Raw genomic sequence first — 23,680 nt, forward strand, 5'->3', positions numbered from 1 at the left:
TCTTCTCTGCCCAGGATGGTGCTGTTGGGGAAGCAAACTGCAAAAGTCTGCTAAGCCTCTGAAACAGACCACATTGGCAGTCACTCATGTGCATGTGGTTAGAGACCAAAAAATCTGCTTCATAGGCTGCTCTTAATACTAGACCACTTGTATCACTTCCAGCCACTGATTCACAACCAATACGGTCTTGTTGGAATGGACAACATGTCCACAAAAGCCCACCTAAACAGGGCGGTGGGACAAAATGTTGCTTCCATCACAAGGAAACAGTAGCCCTGCTGGTTTGGGCAAAAATTATCAATTCTTTCCATATTGGCCCATCATGTGATGGGGACTTTCAGCATTACAGCAGATTTCCTCAGTCATCAACACCTTGATCTGTGGGAGTGCAAGCTGCATCAGACTGTTTTCCAACAATTAGAAAGTCATATGGTACCATGACAGTGAACTTGTTTGCTTTGCTGAAGGATCATAAACTCGCCTGCTATTTTTCCATGTTGCTTGAAATGGTCTGTGACCGCAAGGCCTATTGTGTACCTTTCCTCTGACCTCCCTGTTCCCAAGGTCCTTAGGACAATCAGATTTGAAGAAGCATTGATTATCCTAGTCGCTCCTTTCTGACAATGGAGGCCATGGGTTTTAGGGAGTCTGTAATAGACATGGACTGTAATAGACATGGCCCTTCATTCCTCTGAACTGTTCCCCATCCTCTAACCCAGGGCCCATGCAGGCCCTGGGGGCTGCATTTAGCCTTCTGGCTAGTGAAAGGGTGACCTAACTAAGTCTGGGATACTCAAAGGAGGTTGGGCACTCACTGCTGCTTTCCAGGAGACTGTCTGCCATACATATTTACAAGACAAATGTGGAGGGCCTTTACCCTCTGGTGCGGGTGCAAGTCAGTCAACCACATCACAGCACATGTCAAAGAAGATTTCCTCTAGGAAGGTCTGAACTTGGGTCGTAAACCCAATAGCCTTCAGAGACAGGCCTTCACACTCTTTAGTTACGTCCAAGCACATTCACAAGTGCATGAGTTTGCGTCCCCATTCAACCCTCCAGTGGTACACTGTTTCACATCCTGGAGTTTGTGTGTAGTCCTCAAGGCACTTACTAAGGCAGCGTTCAGACCCTTAAGAGCTGCTCTGCTGAAAGCCTGATGGTGGCTTTCTCTGGCAATCACATTTGCCAGAAGGATATCAGAAGTAAGTGAACTTTTGATTGGAGACCACCTGTGCATCTTCCAGAAAGACACTGTAACTCCGTGCGTTGACCCATCTGTCCCTAAAGTTAATTCTCAGATCCCAGAAACTCAGTCTCCTTTCCTTCGTTCCCAAGACCTCTCATCTGTGTGAGATGATGTGGTACATACATTGTAGTGTTTAATTTATTTGTATACTCTTGTATATTTTTTATCCTGTATGCCTCCTTGGGAGGGTTCTACCCTTAAAGATGGCCTAAAAATAATTTTAAATAAATAGATACAGCAACACTCAGACACACTGACTCTGATAATGTCACCCCACTTCCCTAGGGGAAAAGGTATCTAGCACAACTATCGCCAGGTGGCTTAAGCCATGTGTCTCTGCAGTTTATGAGACTCAACACCTGTCTGCCCTTGTCCTTCATGTCAGACTCTACACAAGTGACAGCCACTTCTGCACCTTGCTCTACAAACACTCCTTTCTGAGATTGGCAGAGTGGCCACCTGGTCCACTCCAAGCACATTTACATGTCACTACAAACTGGGTTCCTGTGCTTCTGCAGAAGCTGCCTTTGGAGACAAGTCTTTGAGCATATGCTTCCTCCCATTTGGTTTCGGCCACTTATCCACTCTAGTAATGAAGTTAGCTTCTGCACATCCCATTCATGGTTGTTTCCTCACACAAAACTGAGCCTGGAACACTTGTCATACCATAAAGGTTCCTTCTGGTTTGGTGTGACAGTGGCATTCAACCTCACTCCCCATGATAGGTGGCTGAATCCTCACAACACATAATTGGCCTAATCCTCTTTCACTCCAGTTTTGCCAATATACCCTGTCAGAGGGGTGGGACTTCTATGTCTCTCTGTTCTTCATCTCCTTTTTCCTGCACCCCCCTTTCTTTGTTCTCATAGTACTCTGCAAATCTTCTGCCTGAAGCTCGACCACAGGATGGACCCGGGGAGGAGGGATATCAGAGTGGGTCTCAGCAAGACACAAAGCTCATTTACCATGTGATCCATGGCTTTTCTTGGTGGTGAGAGGGAGTTAACACATTCTTGGATGCCTCCGTCATACCAAACCAGAGGGAACCCTAATGGAATGTGACCAATGTGCCATTCTATATTTGTTGTTTGTTTTAAAATGTGTATTCTATCTTTCCATTAAATTAATGTCCATGAAGGCTTATATAAACTCACAAAAAGCAATGCAAATTTCAGCTCAAACATCCATGAATCTAGTCCAAAAGTGACTTCTAAGGGATGTTCAGGCAGTTGCTAGATCAAATGTATATTGGGAACACATGTAATGACTGGTGTGCCAATATAGAAAAGGTACTGTCCTTTTCTGTTTACTATATCCTTCAGAAAAGGGTATTAGGGAAGGCAAAGATAATTAGGGTGTAATAGAGATCAAACAGCTGTTAGAATATATAGTTGATATTATATGATGTTGCAATTGCATTTAAGCAAATAATACACTTGATATTGTTTTTAATACTTTTTCTTTCATATGGTAGAAAACCCGAAAGACTGTATAATAGTGAAGCTGATGACATGCTTTTTAGAACTTTCAAAAACAGCTGTAAACTCTACTGATGCTGTCTTAGGTAAGTAATTGAGCATTTAAATTGACATAGTGCTTTTAAAAGCAATAGTAAAAATTAAATTACACTATAAAATCACATACCATTAAATTTTTTATGTCAGCAAATAACTAAAGAAATTTAACTCAAATGTGGATGATGGCAATTAAAAACCAGTAATGTATCATTTCTGAAATTCATATTCCTCTATTAATTGTTTAGTAAATAGTGCTTAGTCTTCACATTACTTTTTTGTCTCCTTTAAAATTGCTGAGGTATTAACTAACTTTTGGGAGTTGAATATTGTTAAAAACTGGGATGTATTGGTTTTTCCAGCATGTTTTCAGAAATGTTTAATTGAATCTGCTCCTGAACCAACTCAACCTAGCAGCAGCAAAAAGGTCATGCAGTATATTCTTCAGAAGCTGTATGTTTTAATTTCAAAATAAAGCACCCAATGAGTCATAAGGATTGCATAAGAATTAGGCAATTCTGTGTATCTATATATGGTGGGGTATTCTGTTTACTTATAACCTAATTTTAGTATGCATGATCGTCCCTCAAGTATTTATTTTTATTTGGTGCTTCCACCAATGAAAGGAACTCATACTTCAAGTGATTACTTGATGACATGTTGTTGATGTTTGGTAGTGGTATGTTTATGAGACATCTGCAGAAATGGACTAGTACCATGCTACAGTGCCCAGAATCCACAGGACAAGATGTTTTGTTTGTGGGGGATATCTTACAAATTCCTAAAAATATATGCCATGCCAGTTTGATATCAGGATGAATAGTGAAAATCACAACATATTAGAATAATAAAATACTATGAATCTTTTTTTCTCTTTGCTGTTGCCATATTGAGGGGCAGCTGCCCTACTTGTATTTTGTTTTTTTGTGCATCACATAAGCCATCTCTGAGTTTATAATGTTAATGTTGATATTTGCAGAGGCAGTTGGATGTTGTTTGGGAGAAATTGGTCCTATCAGTTTTTCTACCACAGCTTTGCAGCACAGTAAAAATGTGCCCTGCTCAAGTGCAGTTGATCTGTTTGAAGACAGAGAACTTCAGTGGGTTTTCATAATGTTAACTCTCATAAATAATGCTTTACTAGATCAATGGTAAGTATATAGCTGGATATTTGATACAGTATGTGCACTTCATCTTTAAATGTGTATGATATTATCCAAATTCTAAAAAGAGCTGTTATTCTTTCAGTATCGAAGTTCGATCAGCTGCTGCTGCTTGTTTGAAAAACATTTTAGCCACCAAAACAGGTCATGCATTTTGGGAGATTTACAAAAGCAAGACAGATACTATGCTGATATACCTGCATCCTTTCAGAGTGTCTAAGAAAAAGGTATTGTTTTTCTGGCATGTAAAACAAAATGCAGAAACTTAACTCTCCTCTCTTAATTGAGGAGGACATTATGGATCAGGTAGCTCCTCCCAACCATTTCTAAAGGTCCAAAACTGTTAACTGAAGACCGTCTGGTGGGAGGAGCACTTCTCGATTCTGGTCCTGTCTCCAACTTGAAAGCAGGGTCTATGAGCAGGTCCAGTAATTATGAGCTCTGGTTCTTTTGGCTACAGCTCTGGCTATCTTTAATTCTTCTTCCCTTTCCTTTCTTGTCAATTTAGTAGGGGCAGAGAAGTTTGTTCCACCTGAGAAGCTCGATAAGGCCACAGTCTGCTTAGTTCTCTAACTCTCGGACACGTTATCATTCTTTGCCCCATTCAGAAACAACCATGCCTCCTGGGGGAAACCAGATGGCTCATTGTAGCCAGCTACATTCCTTTGCAGCAGATACAATTCCTTAGCCAAGGAATTGCTTGTAGTATAATATTCAACATGTTGTTGTTAAGTCGTGTCCGACTCTTCGTGACCCCATAGCACACCAGGCCTTCCTGTCCTCCGTTTTCTCCCGGAGTGTGCTCAAGTTCATATTCATTGCATCGGTGATGCTGTCTAGCCATCTCATCCTCTGCCGTCCCCTTCTCCTTTTGCCTTCAATCTTTCCCAGCATCAGGGTCTTTTCCAGGGAGTTTTCTCTTCGCATTTTGTTGTTTATTCGGTCAGTCGCTTCCGACTCTTCGTGACTTCATGGACCAGCCCACGCCAGAGCTTCCTGTCAGCCGTCGCCACCCCCAGCTCCCCCAAGGTCGAGTCCGTCACCTCCAGAATATCATCCATCCACCTTGCCGTTGGTCGGCCCCTCTTCCTTTTGCCTTTCACTTTCCCTAGCATCAGCATCTTCTCCAGGGTATCCTGTCTTCTTATTATGTGGCCAAAGTACATTAGTACTCTTCGCATTAGGTGGCCAAAATATTTGAGCTTCAGCTTCAGTATCTGTCCTTCCAATGAGCACTCAGGGTTGATTTCCTTTAGGATGGACTGATTTGACCTCCTTGCAGTCCAGGGGACTCGTAAGAGTCTTTTCCAGCACCACAGTTCGAAGGCATCAATTCTTCGGCGCTCAGCCTTCCTTATAGTCCAGCTCTCACAGCCATACGTTACTACTGGGAAAACTATAGCTTTGATGATACGAACCTTTGTCGGCACGGTGATGTCTCTGCTTCTTGCTATGCTGTCTAGGTTGCCTTAGCTTTCCTACCAAGGAGCAAGCATCTTTTAATTTCATGGCTACAGTCACCGTCTGTGGTGATCTTGGAGCCCAAGAAAATAACATCAGTCACTGCTTCCATTTCTTCTCCTTCTATATGCCAGGAAGTGATGGGGCCAGATGCCATGATCTTTGTTTTTTTTAACATTGAGTTTCAAACCAGCTTTTGCACTCTCCACTTTCACCCTCAACAAGAAGCTTTTTAGATCCTCTTCACTTTCTGCTATTAGGGTGGTGTCGTCTGCATATCTGAGGTTGTTGATAATTCTCCCGGCAATCTTAATTCCAACCTGTGATTCATCCAACCCGGCGTTTCTCATGATGTACTCTGCATATAAGTTAAATAAGCAGGGTAACAATATGCAGCCTTGTCGTACTCTTTTCCCAATTTTGAACCAATCGGTTGTTCCATGTCTGGTTCTTACTGTTGCTTCTTGACCTGTGTACAGGTTTCTTAGGAGACAGATAAGGTGGTCTGGTACTCCCATCTCTTTACAAATTTGCCACAGTTTGTTGTGATCCACACAATCAAAGACGTTAGTGTAGTCAATGAAGCAGAAATAGACTTTTTCTGGAATTCTCTTGCTGTCTTCATGATCCAGCGAATGTTGGCGATTTGGTCTCTAGTTCCTCTGCCTCTTTGGAACCCAGCTTGTACTTCTGGTAGTTCTTGGTTCACATACTGCTGAAGCCTAGCTTGTAGGATTTTGAGCATAACCTTGCTGGCTTGTGAAATGAGCAGAATTGTGCGGTAGTTTGAACACTCTTTGGCATTGCCCTTCTTTGGAATTGGAATGTAAACTGACCTTTTCCAGTCTTGTGGCCATTGTTGAGTGTTCCAAATGTGTTGGCATATTGAGTGCAGCACTTTAACAGCATCATCTTTTAGGATTTTAAATAGCTCAGCTGGAATACTGTCATCTCCGCTAGCTTTGTTGTTAGTAATGCTTCCTAAGGCCCACTTGACTTCACTCTCGAGGATGTCCGGCTCAAGTTCAGTGACTGCACTATCATGGCTATCAGGGACATTAAGATCTTTCCTGTATAGTTAATACCCAACATGGCACTACCATTATGCATTGGCCCAAGGTGTTTTTGGATAGAGGGCTGTCCACATTGTGCTTCAATATGCTCTTGGGGAAGCAGTGGTACACATGGGTTCTGTGTCTGTACAGAGCAGCATCTCAAAAACATAGAGCTTTAGAAAGTGGAAGCTGACATTTGCCCCATTCCTCTTGAGTGGACAAACCCTGTGCCTGCCTCAAGTGCCTGCCTTAAGGGGTGGCCAAGTTCCTTTTCCCCACAGTTCTTTTGACTAGCATCTGAACAGCATCCTGCTGAAAACATCCTCCTGCTTCTGAACTTTTTGAAGCTGTTTCTCACCGTTTCTCTCAAGATTAGTTAGTGCAGTCAGTAGTTAGGTTACTTCTTTATATATCTTCATCATTCTTTTTCTGTGTCTGTTTGGCTGTCACCAACTTTTCTCTTTCTGGAGGAGTGTTTTCTCCTAACAGACTTAAACTATTCATTCTAGTTCACCTTGTGGCACTTCATTTTTGTTAGATGCCATGGGCAGCTTGAATGAAGCCTGGAATTTTTTTCAGAGCCTTTAAAATGTCCCTTCCCACCATTCCAGTATATGGAGGAAACAGAATTATGAGCTGGCCAAGGAGAGATTGGCGTTATTGGCTCTGGAGGGAGCAATACGTAATGCTAGACTTTAACAACAACTTGATTTCTTGCTTTTTATTAATAAAAATGATATTTAGTTCTTGGAGGTGCCTGAAAAAGCAAGAGAAACTCCTTCAGAAGATCTGGATAATGCAAATCTATGGGTTCCACAGAGTGAAAGCCATGATGTTTGGATTAAGACCTTGACATGTGCATTATTGGATAGTGGACGGGTAAAAAGTGAGATCCTTCTGTTACTGAAGCCCTTGTGCGAGGTAAAATATCTTTGTTGCCAGGATGACATGCTATAATCCTAGGTTTTTATTTAATTTATTTCTTTTTAGTGCCATCTTAATACATTGTTTTTTCATTGCCTAGATAATTTGGCAATGTTTAACTTTTAAAGTGAACAGTTTATTAACTATTTTTATAGGCAATATATTGACTATGAAAATTTACTGTGATTTACTATGATAATAAAAGTGACCATAAGCGGCAAAGTGGAACTAATAACATGGGCATCTTATTCTGTATGTACTCTAGGTTCAAACAGATTTTTGTCAGACTGTTCTTCCATACTTGAGTCATGATATCCTGCTTCATGACTCAAATGAATCTGGGCAAACTCTTTTGTCCACATATATTCAGATGTTTTTCACCACCTGTTGCAAACATACGTTGACTCCCAGCAGGTCATCTACACCTGCAAATTCAGATCCAGGTAAATCCATGAAGCTTCGGTTGTGTCAGAATCTGAGACAGATTGTGTGAAATAATTTGCTGCTTTGATGCTTAATATATTAACTTTTAAAATGGTTTCTAACAGTCTTCAGAACTATTCTTATTTATATAAATGTCAATGTACATGGTGCTTTACAGAGTAAAATGAGCTGGTCCTTGCCCCAAGGAGGAACTTAAAATTTATTTTTTTCCATTTGGGGAAGAATGAGAGGGGAAAGAATGACAAGGAATGAATCTGAGCAAATGCAGTTAGACATGTCAGCTTAGTTTTAGTTCCAGATGAGGATTAAGGGTTAAACCAATGGCTTCATGAAAAAGGTGGGTTTTGAGAATGGCGTTGTAGAAGAAAGATGGCTCCACATAGCTGTTGTTTGAGAATGCTTCAAGTGCTTTTCTTTCAAATAAGTAATTGAAAATTACTATAAAATGTGATAAATCATATAAAGGGTTGAATCTAGAGGAGTTTCCTATATCAGAAGAAGTGCCTCTGAATCTAACCCAAAGAGTCTTGTAGTACCTTTAAAACTAACAGATTTATTATAGCATAGGCTTTCATAGAGTGTAATGAAGTGGACTGAAGTCTTTGCAAGCTTATGTCATAATATATCTGTTAGTCTTTACGGTGCCATGACTCTTTGTTTTTCTGTAATAGACTAGCAGAGTACCCCTCTGGCAGTTGTTTCCATACTCATACAAGTCTTGAATTTATCAGGAAGTATTAATGAAGTCAGATCTGTTTATCCATTTAATTTCTCTTTGCTGAGTAACTGAGTAACAGCAACGTCAAACAGACTGTACTTTTACGGGGTTCAAATGCCTGCTCTAGCATGAATGACTTATTAAGGGCTATAGAAAAAAAACACCCTCCTCTCTCTTTCCCAGTTTGGTGTGAGAAGGCATGTGGATTAACCAATGGATTAACTCACTACCCAGGAAAGGCAGGGATCACGTGACCAAGATCTTTGCCTTAGTGTTGGTGATCTCAGGCTCCTCCCCCATCTCATCCCTCCCTCTCTTGTGCTTCATAACTTGCTCTGTTTTAAATAAAACAAAAAACCCTTCATTGCCTACTCCCTGATTTCTCATTGCTCCTCATCCCTGGTCTCTTTAGCTTTTCTGATCCCTGTTCCCAATCTTTGATCTCTTCAGCTTCTCTAATTTCTTCAGCTTCTTTGCTGCCTGTTTTCTACTCTTAGTTTGGTTCTGATCAGATGGGGATTCATCAGGGAAGTGAACTGCCATTAAGCCTACAAAGCAAATGGCAGTTAAGCATATCGGAGTGATGAGGAGCAATCAGCAGCCCAATCAAACCACCGCAGAGGCCAAGTTTCAAGGTTCTGTCAGTGTGGCTTTTGATGCTGTTATGCACTGACCCTCAAGAAGACATTTGGCGAGTTCACATACCCCAGCCACAGCTGCCAATGAGGCTGTGCTTCATCTATAAAGGCTGTCCACAGCTGCCCTGACGGCTGATCAGGAGTTGTGTTGGGAGTGCTTCTTCATCCTTGCAGCTTGCCCTCTCTGGCCGCCATTTTGTCACTCACTCTGACTTTGCCTCCAACTCTATGCCAGTTATGACCACCCCAAAAGAAATCCTCCCAGCATGGCAATTAAGCATCGAAAAATAAACCTATTAGCACCACTGGAAACTTTTTTTCTTAAGCTTAATTGCCACACGGGGTTACAGTAAATGGGGAAGGGATGGTTAACCATTCCCTCCCAACTGAGATCCCCTTGAAAATCAGATCCTGCATAGCATTTAAGCTTAGAAAAGAAAATTCCACAGGTGCCAATGGATGCTCTGGGACATAGGTTTGGAGCTCCATGGGCCCAGTCCTAGCAACACCCTTCCTAGGAACAAAATATTGGACACTTCCCATTAGGCTGTGATCTTTACTATTTTTCAAGTGGGAATCACTTTGGTTGTAGGCATTGCCAACAGGGCCACTTGGGGGCCTTTCCTGGGCCATGGTGAGCCTCTCTACTGCCCTCTGGTCAAGCAGGACACTGTGCATTAGACTTGGCTGGAGGTCCATTCAGGCCCTCCTTCCCATTTCCCTCCACGTCATCCAAGCAAGGCATGATTAGTCAGTCACCAAGTAACCTGGCAGGCAGATACTGATATGCTCACTTGGTCCTTAGATTGGGATGGATCTTTTTCTCATCACTGAGAGTGCTGTGCTCTAATGCAGTGCTGCAGAATCTCCCAGCTTGGGCCCACATTGCTCTCTGTCTTGCCTGTGCGTTCAATTTCTCCTCCAGTGCCAGCAGAGCACAACTGCAGTTAACCAATCACATTGCTCTTTGCAATCTTTGCTCTTGGGCTATTATGAAAGTTAATGAAACAAGGATTCAAAAGCACTTAGATTTTCAAAGCATAACGTTGTTGTTATTATCATCTTTCTGGTTCTTTTTGTTGTGAAACTTGAGATATGTTACTTGATATATAAGTGTTCCTATTGCACATCAGTAATTTATTAGCCTACTAACTGAAGATTCTCTTTAACATAGATTCAGAAACCATTGTTCATGGAAGTTTGGATAAAATATCTCGAAAGACTATGCTTACTGTGGTTGACTACTTAAGACGGCAAAAGAAGTAGGTTTAATTTTTGTGTTAGCCTGTATCTTGTTTTATTGTATTTTTATCTTTCAACAGGGGGCAATTTAGACACAGGATCAGTCAATATCATTTATATGACTTACTTTTCAGGTGATAAAAAAAGAGGAAGTACTCAGTAATGACTGAAAATGTCTATTGAAAAGGTATTTGTATTTAGCCCAGAACTGTGTTTGTAGATTAAACTGAAGTGACTGCTAAGATCTTTCTAAAGATACTGAATAATTCTAAATTATCTTAAAGCAATTATTGTTATAGGTCTGACAAAATCATCATGGGAAATAGGCTATCCAGCCATCATATGTGCCTCTTTCAGTTTAAAGCAATTTTATAAATTGAGATGAATGCATTTGTGTTTAATATTTTATCCAGGAATCCCTCAAGTACAGTCTTCGAAGACAGCTTCTGGCTGGAGCTCAACTACCTTCAGGTTGCCATGGCAGCCCAGTCTTGTGCTGCTCACTTCACAGCTTTGCTCTATGCAGAAATCTATGCAGATAAGATAAACCTAAGCAAACAACAGAAAAGGTATTAATGTTAAATACATATTTATTTTAAATCTATAATACATTTTATATGTGTGTATGTGGAATGAATATGAGAGGATCCTCTTGCCTTGGAAAAAATGTTCTGGTACTGGATATAGTTTTTCTAATTCACCAATATTTTCCTATCAGTTTCAGATAAAAGCAGTTAACTTTTAGCAACCAAACAATGGTTTTGGCCCACTGGTTACAGTAAAGTAATCTACTGACTTCATTGAGTCTGTACCAGTGGAATATTTGCTTTATTTGTTAAAATCCTATTGGTATAGTAGTTTAAAATAAAATACAACAGTCCATTTAAAGACATTTTTTCTACCTTCATAGAATCATAGAATAGTAGGGTTGGAAGGGGCCTACAAGACCATCGAGTCCAACCCCCTGCTCAGTGCAGGAATCCAAGTCAGGATTCAAAACACTGAGTATAGTTATGCATTAAGTAGGTAACTGGGCAGGCCTGACCAAGGACTTAGACCCAGTTTGGACAAGTAACTGAGCATTACTAAGGCCTGCTTGTGGTATTAGTTGATATACCTTAGCAGCCTTTTTGAAACAGAGACTTTTTTGAAAGCCCAGAAACAATGTATATCCAGCTTTGACACCCATTCTTAAAATTTATTTCTTGCAGGTCTACTTCCAAAGCAGCTAAGCAGCTAACATTTGAGGAAGGAAGTCAGAATTCAACACTTACTTGTTTGAGCAACAAGAGTAAAGAAGAAATTGGAATAGGTTTGCAGGTATAATATGTCTTTGGCACAAAGTATTTCTACTGTTTCTGAGAGTAGTCTGACTTACTCACCATGAGATATATTTTAAGACTGATAACATGTAAGTCATAGTTAGCAAACCATTTACCAATGGTATGACCCCACTGACTTCCATAAACTAACCTAAAAGGCCATGTAGATTTCAGAGCATTGGAAAGTTACCAGTTGTTTTCCGGGCCAAATTCAAGGTGTTGGTTTTGACCTTTAAAACCCTATATGGTTCCAGCCCAGCCTATCTTAAGGAGTGCCTCTAGCAGCACCAGACAGGCCGCTTAACAAGATCAGCCTCGGATGGCCTCTCTGTCCCATCAGCCAGGACAGAAGTGGTGGGGACGAGGGAGAGGGCCTTTTCTGTGGTGGCCCCCACTCTATGGAACTCCCTCCCTAGGGAACTCCGTCATGCCCCCTCTTTAATGAGCTTCCGTCGTGGATTAAAAACGTGGTTGTTCAGGCAGGCATTTGGGGTGGGTTAGGGTATTTTAGAAAATGTTTTTATTGTAGAATTGTATTGTTTTAAACTGTTTTATTGTATGTTGTACATCGCCCAGAGTGGCTGGGTGACCAGCCAGATGGGCGATTAATACATTTAATAATAAATAAATAAATAATAAAAATAAAAAGTATGGTCTCAGACTCTATTGTGATTCACAGCAAAGATGATGCTTTGAAACTCTAGGAGCTGAGGGAAGATTTTATCTTGTAACATTTTGCTTTATGAGTGATGCAGTTTACACGTGGCTCGATTTACCAACAATAATTGTCGAATCTTGTACAACCATGGTTGGTTGCTATTCAAGAAAGATAAGTCCAGTTAGGTGTATGGTTCTTTGCATTCTGGCCTTTGTGCATTAAAGAAAACATGTACATTTGCATTGAGCATAGCCTGCATGCTTCATATGTGGGTGAGAGAGGTCTGTCTCAGTATGCTAAGAGTTTATAAAATAGCCAAGGACAGGTATGGAGTACGTATACTATATTCCATTGATGATTGCAATGTAATTAAATACTTATGTCATGAGGAATGGAAGACAGTCAGATAACAGTTTTCTATTTTATTTAGGACCTTCTCATGGATATATACAGAAGCATAGGAGAACCAGATAGCATCTATGGCTGTGGTGGAGGAAGAATGCTGGAGCCATTAGCTAGGTATTAATTATATTGGAAAATTAGTAATCTCATCTGAAGACAGAGTGTTATAACTCTTAATATTCTCTACCTGAAACAGGATAAGAACATATGAACATGAAGCAGTATGGGGAAAAGCCTTGGTAACTTATGACCTTGAAAAAAACCTTCCGCCATCAACTCGACAGGCAGGAATAATAGAGGTAATTCTTACAAAAGTGCAGCAAAGACGTTAAGTGCTTATTATACTGATAGCAGGTGCCCTCACACTAAACCACAAACTGAATTGTTTCCATATTTTTGTTGCCTTGATAATATAGGCTTCTGTTTTCTTAACTACTCCATGGCAATGTTTCTGTACCTTGATTAGAAATGGTTAGGATGGGCTTAAGCAAGCTTAGCTTTGTATTGGATTTACGACTTTAAGGGAGCAATCCTAAGGCCCCTAGACAGCATCTGGAAGGCCACAAGATCCTTCAGATACTCAGATCCAAAGTTGGAGATACTCTGCCCCCAGAGAAGGGAATCTGCACTCTGCCCCCTCCTCCTTGCAGATGGCGCAGAAAGAACCATGCCAGTTGTCTCTCCGAGGTCGGAAATTCGACCTCAGAGAGGGGGTAAAGGAGACGTTTCGGTGAGCAGGGTGGGGAGGAGAGTGAAGAGGTTCGGATATGAGCTATTCCATGACCTCTCCAGCCTCCTTCCCTCCCCCTCTGCAGTGCACCAGCTAGATTGGCAAAAAAGCCCATCTAGCCAAAATGCAGAGCAGGAGGTCGGGGAGGCGACGATCTCCGCTGCTCGTCCCACTGTGCCCTGGATGCTCGTAAGCCTCTGAGTTCAGAGTCTTACAAGCATCAAGGCTGTAGACAATAGGATTGTGCCCATAATCCCTTGAAAACTAACCTTTTGGAGTCCCTGCTATGGGTGCCAGTATTACTGAAGGCAAGGGTTGTCACCTATAATGAATAATACTTCTTTGGTAGTGGCTTCCATCTTGTGAAATTCCCTCTTGAAGGAAATCTGTCATGCCAATATCTTTATATAGAAGGGCAATTAAGATTTTTATTTTGTTTTGTTCTGCCAGGTCTTTTGAGTTCTATGCTGTTGGTTTTATATTCCCTGCCAGCTATATCATATATTATTATTGATGACTTTAGTATTGTATGGTGGTAATACTTTTTTTCCGGTTGATATGTTATTGTTTTAATTATTGTTAGCTTCTTTGACTATTGGTTGAAAAAGCTGCACATAAATGGAAATAAATGAATATCTAAATTTGTTGATTTTGAACATAATTATTAGAAACAATTTCCATTGAAAGACAAAGACTTAGTGACTGACTATATTTCTCCCACAATTTCACTGCTGTATTTAACTTTCCAGTTGCTTCAAGAAGTAGCTGCTAAGTGGTCTACTCCACTTAGGTTTATTTTCCACTTCTCAAAGGGTATTGATAATGAATCAATTAAGGAAGAATTTTTCCATTATTTCCTTCTGACTAGTGCCCACTAGACAGTACACTGGTATCTATGATTGGGAGTACTAGAGAAATTGGCATATCTGGTTAATCCTGGTGTCTGTGCAGAAAGTGATTTTGACTGCAGCACTGTAAAAGAGTTTATGATCAGCTTGACTCTAATTATGTTAACCTGAAATAAGTCCCTCTAAGATTAGAAGTAAGTTGGTGGGGCTTATTTCTAGTAAATATGCTTCATTTCTAATGCTGGTATTTTCATAAATCAACCTGATCCTTCAGATGTTAACCTTCTGTCTCACTGATTGGTAGGCCTTGCAGAACTTTGGGCTATGTGATACACTCTCTGTCTACTTAAAAGGACTGGAACAGGAGAATGAAGAATTCTCTATGGAATTACAAGAGATTCGTTATCAGGCAGCTTGGAGGAATATGCAATGGGATCAGATCTCTTCTGCCAAGTAATGCAAATTTTCCTATCTGTCAGTTGTAACATTTTAAAATTATATTCAGATTTGAGCATGTTAAATATTTTCAGATCTTTACCTATATGTGAAGGAGTTCTAGTGGGAATGAGCAAGCTGATTAATGGCTACTGTTACAAAGGCCAGTTTAATATAGTTTTTGATATGATTTTGTTTGATGTTTCTTAAGAAATGAAATGGGAGGACGAGGCTACCATGAATCACTCTATGATGCTCTGCAGTGTTTAAGGGACAAGGAATTCTCTACTTTTTATGAAAGACTGAAGTGTGCCAGGTAACCAGTAAGCTCTGAAAACTTCTTCTTTTACAATTGCCTGCATATATAGTTAACAAATTAAAATGTCAGTAAGTGATCAGTTTTCTAACATGTTGCATATGATAAGAATGTGTAATTAGCAGCGTTTCATTTTTGTAAAATATCTGTGCAGCTTCTGATGGGTTCTTTAAGCAATTTATTTAAGGCATGATGTAGCAATATGAAACTTGAGAGACAAGCATCTGAAACATCAGAGATAAAGCATAAACCTTAAGGATGAAAGAGAATTGACAAGGCATCTGCAAGAAACACAGACCAGGAGGTTTGCTACTATAAAAAATCTCTTTTTAAGAGAAGTTTGCTACTATAAAGGGCTCATTTACCCTTTCACATTTAGCATATGAAGCTTGATATGCAGTTCAGAAAATATTTTTATTTTTTAGTAAAGTCAGGACATCATATAAGTTATAGGCATATGTTACAGTCAGATTTTATTTTCTGATGAGAAGTTTTAATGACTGCATTCTTTTAAAAAATCTCTCCTATTAAGTGTGTCTTGATACAGTATCTTTTATCACTTCTGTTCACTGTGGTGGGATTTAAAATTGGGTTGGCAGTAAATAGAAGTTTATGACCTTTCTTTCTTTCTTTCTTTCTTTCTTTCTTTCTTTCTTTCTTTCTTATATTCATAGAATCAAGGAAGTAGAAGAGCTGTCTAAAGGTAGCCTTGAGTCTGTATATTCATTGCTACCCACACTCTGCAAGCTACAGACCATTGGAGAGTTGGAATACATAGGACTTTTTTCTGGGTATTTTAGTGTTTCCTCTCATGCTTTATTTCAGTATGTTATTACCCTGGATGTATTTGCACATTTCGCCTATGCAGATTAATATGTTCCTTTGTGTCTGGTCATCAGAATCTTTATTCTTTCATTATAAATCTAAATAAAATTTAAATTATATTTTAACCAAACGTATGATATTTGTATAAACTTTTGCTAAAATAATTTGAATAATAATGTTTTATCTAGTCCTTAACTGACATTTTCTTGTAATTCAGATTAGAATAGTATTCCTAAACATTTGTGTCAGTCTGAGTACCTTATACATCACCATGATTCTGTTGCAGTGCTGGCATAACACTATGTTTGGTGAAGCTATGCGGACATGGTGCTTGGTAGGCCCCTATCCGAGCATTTACGTTCTGTGCTTCAAGTCTGAGAACTGAAACACTTTTTAAAAATCTGTTTATGTAGAAGTGAGTAAAGAAACATAACTGGATTTGTCATGCAAATTTGGAGATTGGCCTGGCCTAAATCTGAAGTTTCTTGAAAAAATGTGCACACTGAGATTGTAGTTTAGTTCCTTCACTTTACCTCCACATTGAATCATGCTTCTGGAAAGTCTTCCATCTGATGCTGTATACATTACTCTGTGTGTGTGTGTGTGTGTGTCCCATGTATCCCACCCAGGGATTATTAATGAAGGGCAGGATATAAATAAAATAGATAAATATGTGTGTGCATATATTAAATTAGGGCCATACAAGGTATATTTATAGATGGGATGCATTTTATTGAATTGAATAAACACACTCTGTCTCAGAACCTCTCCTAAAATAATCATTCACCATGCCTGCTGAATACACTTCTTCTGCGTGTGACAAGTAAAGATTTTGTGTGGATCTGACATAGTATCAGAGTCCTACGTTTACGTTTCAAAATCAAACTTTTGTCTAGCTTGTTGTTGTTGTTGTTGTTGTTCAGTCGTTCAGTCGTGTCCGACTCTTCGTGACCCCATGGACCATAGCATGCCAGGCCTTCCTGTCCTCCGCTGTCTCCCGGAGCGTGCTCAAGTTCATATTCATTGCATCGGTGATGCTATCTAGCCATCTCATCCTCTGCCGTCCCCTTCTCCTTTTGCCTTCAGTCTTTCCCAGCATCAGGGTCTTTTCCAGGGAGTTTTCTCTTCGTATCAGGTGGCCAAAATATTTGAGCTTCAGCTTCAGTATCTGTCCTTCCAATGAGCAGTCAGGGTTGATTTCCTTTAGGATGGACTGACTGGACCTCCTTGCAGTCCAGGGGACTTGTAAGAGTCTTCTCCAGCACCACAGTTCGAAAGCATCAATTCTTCGGCGCTCAGCCTTCCTTATAGTCCAGCTCTCACAGCCATACATTACTACTGGGAAAACCATAGCTTTGATTAGACGGACCTTTGTCGGCAAGGTGATGTCTCTTCTTCTTACTATGCTGTCTAGGTTTGCCATAGCTTTCCTCCCAAGGAGCAAGCGTCTTTTAATTTCATGGCTACAGTCACCGTCTGCGGTGATCGTGGGACCCAAGAAAGTAAAATCTGTCACTGCTTCCATTTCTTCCCCTTCTATATGCCAGGAAGTGATAGGGCCAGATGCCATGATCTTAGTTTTTTTAATGTTGAGTTTCAAACCAGCTTTTGCACTCTCCTCTTTCACCCTCAACAAGAGGCTCTTGAGATCCTCTTCGCTTTCTGCCATTAGGGTGGTATCGTCTGCGTATCGGAGGTTGTTGATAATTCTCCCAGCAATCTTAATTCCGACCTCTGATTCATCCAACCCGGCATTTCTCATGATGTACTCTGCATATAAGTTAAATAAGCAGGGTGACAGTATGCAGCCTTGTTGTACTCCTTTCCCAATTTTGAACCAATCGGTTGTTCCTGTCTGGTTCTTACTGTTGCTTCTTGACCCTCGTACAGGTTTCTCAGGAGACAGGTAAGGTGGTCTGGTACTCCCATCACTTTAAGAATTTGCCACAGTTTGTTGTGATCCACACAGTCAAAGGCTTTAGCATAGTCAATGAAGCAGAAATAGACGTTTTTCTGGAATTCTCTTGCTTTCTCCATGATGCAGCGAATGTTGGCGATTTGATCTCTAGTTCCTCTGCCTCTTCAAAACCCAGCTTGTACTTCTGGTAGTTCTCGGTTCGCATACCGCTGAAGCCTAGCTTGTAGGATTTTGAGCATCACCTTGCTGGCATGTGAAATGAGCGCAATTGTGCGGTAGTTTGAACACTCTTTGGCGTTGCCCTTCTTTGGAATTGGAATGTAAACTGATCTTTTCCTGTCTTGCGGCCATTGTTGAGTGTTCCAAATGTGTTGGCATATTGAATGCAGCACTTTAACAGCATCATCTTTTAGGATTTTAAATAGCTCAGCTGGAATACTGTCATCTCCACTAGCTTTGTTGTTACTAATGCTTCCTAAGGCCCACTTGACTTCACTCTCGAGGATGTCCGGCTCAAGTTCAGTGACCGCACTATCATGGCTATCAGGGACATTCAGATCTTTCCTGTATAGTTCTTCTGTGTATTCTTTCCACCTCTTCTTAATCTCATCTGCTTCTGTTAGGTCCCTGCCTTCTTTGTCCTTTATCATGCCCGTCTTTGCACAAAACGTTCCCTTGAGATCTCCGATTTTCTTGAAGAGATCTCTAGTCTTTCCCATTCTGTTGTTTTCCTCGATTTCTTTGCATTGTTCATTTAAGAAGGCCTTCTTGTCTCTCCTTGCTATTCTCTGGAACTCTGCATTCAGTTGGATTTATCTTCCCCTTTCTCCTTTCCTTTTCGCTTCCCTTCTTTCCTCAGCTACTTGTAAAGCCTCATCAAACAGCCACTTGGCTTTCTTGCATTTCTTTTTCTTTGGGATGGATTGAGTTGCTGCCTCCTGAACAATGTTATGGACCCCTGTCCATAGTTCCTCAGGCACTCTGTCTATCAGGTCTAATCCCTTAAATCTATTCCTCACCTCCACTGTATATTCATCAGGGATATGATTTAGGTCAGACCTGAATGGTTTAGTGGTTTTCCCTACGTTCTTCAATTTAAGCCGAAATTTTGCAACAAGAAGCTCATCTGAGCCACAGTCAGCTCCAGGTCTTGTTTTGACTGACTGTATAGAGCTTCTCCATCTTTGGCTGCAAAGGACATAATCAATCTGATGTCGATATTGACCATCTGGTGATGTCCATGTGTAGAGTTGTCTCTTGTGCTGTTGGAAAAGAGTGTTTGCTATGATCAGCGTGTTCTCTTGGCAAAACTCTATTAGCTTTTGTCCTGCTTCATTTTGTACACCAAGGCCATGCCTGCCTGTTATCCCAGTGATTTCTTGACTTCCTACTTTAGCATTCCAATCCCCTATGATGAAGAGGACATCTTTTTTTGGTGTTAGTTCTAGAAGGTGTTGTAGGTCTTCAAAGAAGCGATCAACCTCAGCTTCTTCAGCATCAGTGGTTGGGGCATAGACTTGAATTACTGTGATGTTGAATGGTTTGCCTTGGATTCATACTGAGATCATTCTATCATTTTTAAGATTGTACCCCAGTACTGCTTTTCCCACCCTTTTGTTGACTATGAGTGCTACTCCATTTCTTCTAAGGGATTCTTGCCCACAGTAGTAGATATGATGGTCACCTGAATTAAATTCGCCCATGCCTGTCCATTTTAGTTCACTGATTCCCAAGATGTTGATGTTCAATCTTGCCATCTCATGTTTGACCACCTCCAGCTTACCTTGATTCATTGATCTGACATTCCAGGTTCCTAAACAATATTGTTTTTTACAGCATCGGATTTTCTTTTCACCACCAGACACATCCACAGCTGAGTGGCCTTTCGGCTTTGGCCCAGCCGCTTCACTCTTTCTGGCGCTACTTGGAAATACCCTCTGCTCTTCCCCAGTAGTATATTGGACACCTTCCGATCTGAGGGGCTCATCTTCTGGCGTCATCTCTTTTAGCCTTGTGATACGTTCCATGTGGTTTTCTTGGCAAGAATACTGGAGTGGGTTGCCATTTCCTTCTCCAGTGGACCACATTTTGTCAGAACTCTCTGCCATGACCTGTCCGTCTTGGGTGGCCCTGCACAGCATAGCTTATGGCTTCACTGAGTTACGCAAGCCCCTTCGCCACAACAAGGCAGTGATCCATGAAGGGGTTTTGTCTAGCTAATACCTTATTAATTTTTAGTCAGAGTTTCTCACTCTCACTCTGTTTTCAGATCTGTTTCTGTCAACGAACTGAATTACATGTATCTGAAGTGGCAGAGACAGTCCCAGCTTCTCCAGGACAGTGACTTTGGTTTCCAGGAGCCTATCATGGCTCTACGCACGGTGATTCTGAAGATCCTCTTAGAGAAGGAAAATGAGAATGCCAAAAGGGAATGCATTAAAAACATCCTCATCAAACACCTTGTGGAGCTGTCCAGGCTGGCTCGAGTGGCAAAAAATACACAAGTAATATATTCTGAAAGTTGCATCTAGACATGCTGTCTTAAATATTTGTTCAAATTATCTTTTAATTAACCTACAAATGTTAGGTATAAATTGACAGTTGTATTTTAAAATAAGATACCCCAAGGCTTCTTTAAGATGTGTTATATAATTATAGTTCTACAGCTCTGTATTATTGTTACCACGTTATCTGTGTGCTGTAGTCACATCTCCTAACTCAGGAAAGTCAGCTTACTGTGAAAGTCAAGCCATTGTGTTTTTGACAAGTGCATTTCTGCAATATTTCTGATTTGCAGTTGGACTCTTCATTAACATCACTAAGGTTTGTTGGAGCATCCGCATATTTAGTTATCTTCTTGATTTCCCCCAAAGAAGCGCATGCAAGGATACCTTTGTGCTGATGTGTGACATGATTTCTGAAATATAGGTTGTTCTGATAATCATGTATATGTCTTTATTTTTGGTAGCCATCAACAAATAATAGCCACTACATAGCATAAGAGCTTTCTACTATCAAATGAATATTCATTTATTTATTTTTGGCACCACAAAACCTTTTAGTGGATCTATCAGTTGCCCTTTTTGTTCACCAGTGCAACATAGAATTATAGGCTGAATATCTCTCTGTTCCCTCAAAGCCTGGCACTACTTATACAAGCCCATTTTATTGTGTTTTACTGTTTTTAATACCACATTGGTTTTTATTATGTGTTTTATTGTTGTATGCTGCCTTGGGAAGGTTGCTGCTCTGAAAGGCGGTCAAGAAATATTTTAAATAAGTAAAATAGATTTTTTTCCTCTGGATTAATTCACCTAAAATAACTACCAACTGTGGGTTTTTATTCATTAATGCACACTAGAATCCCCACATAAGCACAGTTTGAAAATGTATGTGGGAATAGAGGTAAGGGAAAGTCATTCCATTTATCATCGTTAGCCCTTCTAAATAAATGTGAGAAAAGAAAGGAAGATTAAGGGTGCAATCCTATGCATGTTCACACAGAACATGCTGGCTGGGTCATGCTGGGAATATACTGAAGGGTTACTAATCAGTGATACATGATTTGGAGTATGTAACCTGTTGCTGATGTAGCGTAATGCCTACTATTCTCTTGGTCCCGGCTTCCATTTTCAAGATACAGATAATAAGACTAGGTTTAGGTCTCTCCTATACACCAATCCTACAACTTAAGCTGCAACCACAAAAATAGATATTTGTGCTACTGGTACTGTCTACACCTTATTAGTGGTACTAGGGCCTAGCTCAGTTCTTAACATTAGATGTAAAGGAATGTTTTTTCACATCATGCCAGCAATAGGACTTCTTTACTGGATTTTCAGAGTTGTTGAGAGGAGGCATTCTTGGAACTTCTACATACATGAACATGGAATTCTTTCTGTGATGGGATGTAACTGACACTGGTTTTCAAAAGTGTGAAGAAATGGATTTCATCTCAAGAACAGGAGGAAAATGTAAACAATTGTTTTTTGTTTGATTATCTTTCAGCTTCCTGAAAGAGCAATGTTTCAGATTAAACAATTCAGCCCAATGAGACATGGGGTATCTGAATGGCAACTAGAGGAAGCTCAGGTGTTCTGGGCTAAAAAGGAAGAAAGCTTAGCACTGAGTATTCTAAAGGAGATTATCAAGAAATTGGATGAAGATTCGCTCAAGGTAGTGGGATATATTTTGTGCTGTGTGGATTTGATAGTAGCCACATTGTTTAAATTCCTGTTTTTGTTTTGAAGAAACAAGTGCAGCATATCACACCATGTCGTATTTGTGTTGGAAGGACCAAAGCATATGCAGAAACCCTTAAATAAAAGGGGAATTAAACATAAAGGGGTAACATGTTGGCATGGGGGGTACTTTACGTATTAGTGAATATGTCTGACCTGTATGATATATTGTTGTTCAAAGGTTGAGAACGACCCAACCCTGAGATTAATTCACACAGAATGTCTGAGATTATGTGGAAGCTGGTTAGCAGAGACTTGTTTAGAAAATCCTACAGTCATTATGAAGAACTACTTGGAAAAGGTAAAGGACTCTGGATAAATCATGCAAGGTTTGCAAAGGATTTGAAAATGATATTTTGCTTCTGTAGTTGTTTAATCACTAAACAGTTAGTGTTTAATGGTCAGGCTGGCATGTTATAATTTAAAAAAACAAACTGAAATCATTTTTATAACATTGGTTCTAGGCAGTAGAAGTTGCTGGGCACCAAAATAGTGACAGCACTGATGAGCTAAAGAGTGGAAAAATGAAGGCTTTTCTGTCTCTGGCTCGTTTTTCGGATACCCAGTACCAAAGAATTGAGAACTATATGAAATCATCAGAGTTTGAAAACAAGCAAGCTTTATTGAAGAAAGCCAAGGAGGAAGTAGGGCTTCTAAGGGAACATAAATTTCAGCAAACCAGGTAGGTCTCTTAACAGAGGTATGTCACACTACCCACTAATAGAAAGCTATTTAAAGTGGGTCTGCCAGCTGGTTAGCCAGATGCAAACTTAGTTCATCCTGGCTATATTTGTTATGTGCTTTCTTAGAGAAAAGTAAGCATGATCTAGTTCCCAGACCTCTGAAAAGAAGACTTAATTAAAAATGTTTGGTTTTTGCCTTCTCCTGGCATTGGAGTTGTTTAATTTTACAGTGTAGTCCAGGAAACTGAAATCATTGGACCAAGTAGTTTGAGGGCATATGTTTTTTATGAGAAGGTGACATTATCGAAAAAACATCTGTCAGGATTTAAGCAGTTGAATTTTAGACTGGTGATGTTATTTCTAAACTGTGTTGCTAAGATATACTGTCAAAGTTCAACGGGAGCTGGAACTGGATGAACGTGCAATTCGTGCACTTGGAGAAGATCGTAAAAGTTTCTTATGCAAAGCCATTGAGAACTACATCAGCTGTTTACTGAGCGGGGAAGAGCATGACATATGGATCTTCCGGCTCTGTTCCCTCTGGCTTGAGAACTCCGGAATTTCTGAAGTCAATGTGATGATTCAGGTTAGTCTCACTGCAGTGTTGTTACTTCTGTATTTCAGGTTCCTGCTTCATAGCGAAGTAGAAATTAGGGCTAGCTCTTAGCATGTAGAGAAGTTTTGTGCAGGCCACCAGCCTACTCATGTAAATCCAGCACATGTAGTCCTAGATCACAACGTCAATTCTCAGATTTCTGTGAGTAATCAGTAGTACAGTTCAAACTTAGGGGGTTTGGAAATTATGCACATAGGTCCAATGCCATGGGTGGGTAACATCCAGACCACAGAGATTTCCCATCTAGTCTGAAGAGGCTTGGCTGCCCGCTGTGGGCTCCT

At 40.3% G+C, this 23,680-nt stretch overlaps 1 protein-coding gene across 6 annotated transcripts in view; it reads left to right on the forward strand.

Moving 5' to 3' along the window:
• ATM (ATM serine/threonine kinase) overlaps window positions 1-23,680 on the forward strand; it is a 108,896-nt gene that overhangs the window by 54,614 nt on the left and 30,602 nt on the right. For 5 of the 6 annotated variants that reach the window (XR_014788976.1, XM_084842720.1, XM_084842721.1 and 2 more), the window contains 18 exons: window positions 2,721-2,810; window positions 3,740-3,911; window positions 4,009-4,150; window positions 7,184-7,360; window positions 7,629-7,806; window positions 10,338-10,425; window positions 10,819-10,974; window positions 11,617-11,725; window positions 12,816-12,904; window positions 12,984-13,086; window positions 14,670-14,818; window positions 15,012-15,116; window positions 15,791-15,907; window positions 20,129-20,363; window positions 21,868-22,035; window positions 22,282-22,401; window positions 22,565-22,782; window positions 23,162-23,369. Coding sequence is in view for 4 of the 6 variants with exons in the window: in XM_084842720.1 (XP_084698846.1) it covers window positions 2,721-2,810; window positions 3,740-3,911; window positions 4,009-4,150; window positions 7,184-7,360; window positions 7,629-7,806; window positions 10,338-10,425; window positions 10,819-10,974; window positions 11,617-11,725; window positions 12,816-12,904; window positions 12,984-13,086; window positions 14,670-14,818; window positions 15,012-15,116; window positions 15,791-15,907; window positions 20,129-20,363; window positions 21,868-22,035; window positions 22,282-22,401; window positions 22,565-22,782; window positions 23,162-23,369 (2,624 nt within the window). In the remaining 2 variants the exon portion in view is untranslated. The remainder of the gene's footprint in view (window positions 1-2,720; window positions 2,811-3,739; window positions 3,912-4,008; window positions 4,151-7,183; window positions 7,361-7,628; window positions 7,807-10,337; window positions 10,426-10,818; window positions 10,975-11,616; window positions 11,726-12,815; window positions 12,905-12,983; window positions 13,087-14,669; window positions 14,819-15,011; window positions 15,117-15,790; window positions 15,908-20,128; window positions 20,364-21,867; window positions 22,036-22,281; window positions 22,402-22,564; window positions 22,783-23,161; window positions 23,370-23,680) is intronic. The other variant, XR_014788977.1, reaches the window with a different exon arrangement.

This window comes from Heloderma suspectum, chromosome 3, assembly GCF_057233095.1.
Source record: "Heloderma suspectum isolate Gila_16-S chromosome 3, 16-S_ref, whole genome shotgun sequence".
In the NCBI taxonomy this organism is placed as follows: Eukaryota; Metazoa; Chordata; class Lepidosauria; order Squamata; family Helodermatidae; genus Heloderma; species Heloderma suspectum.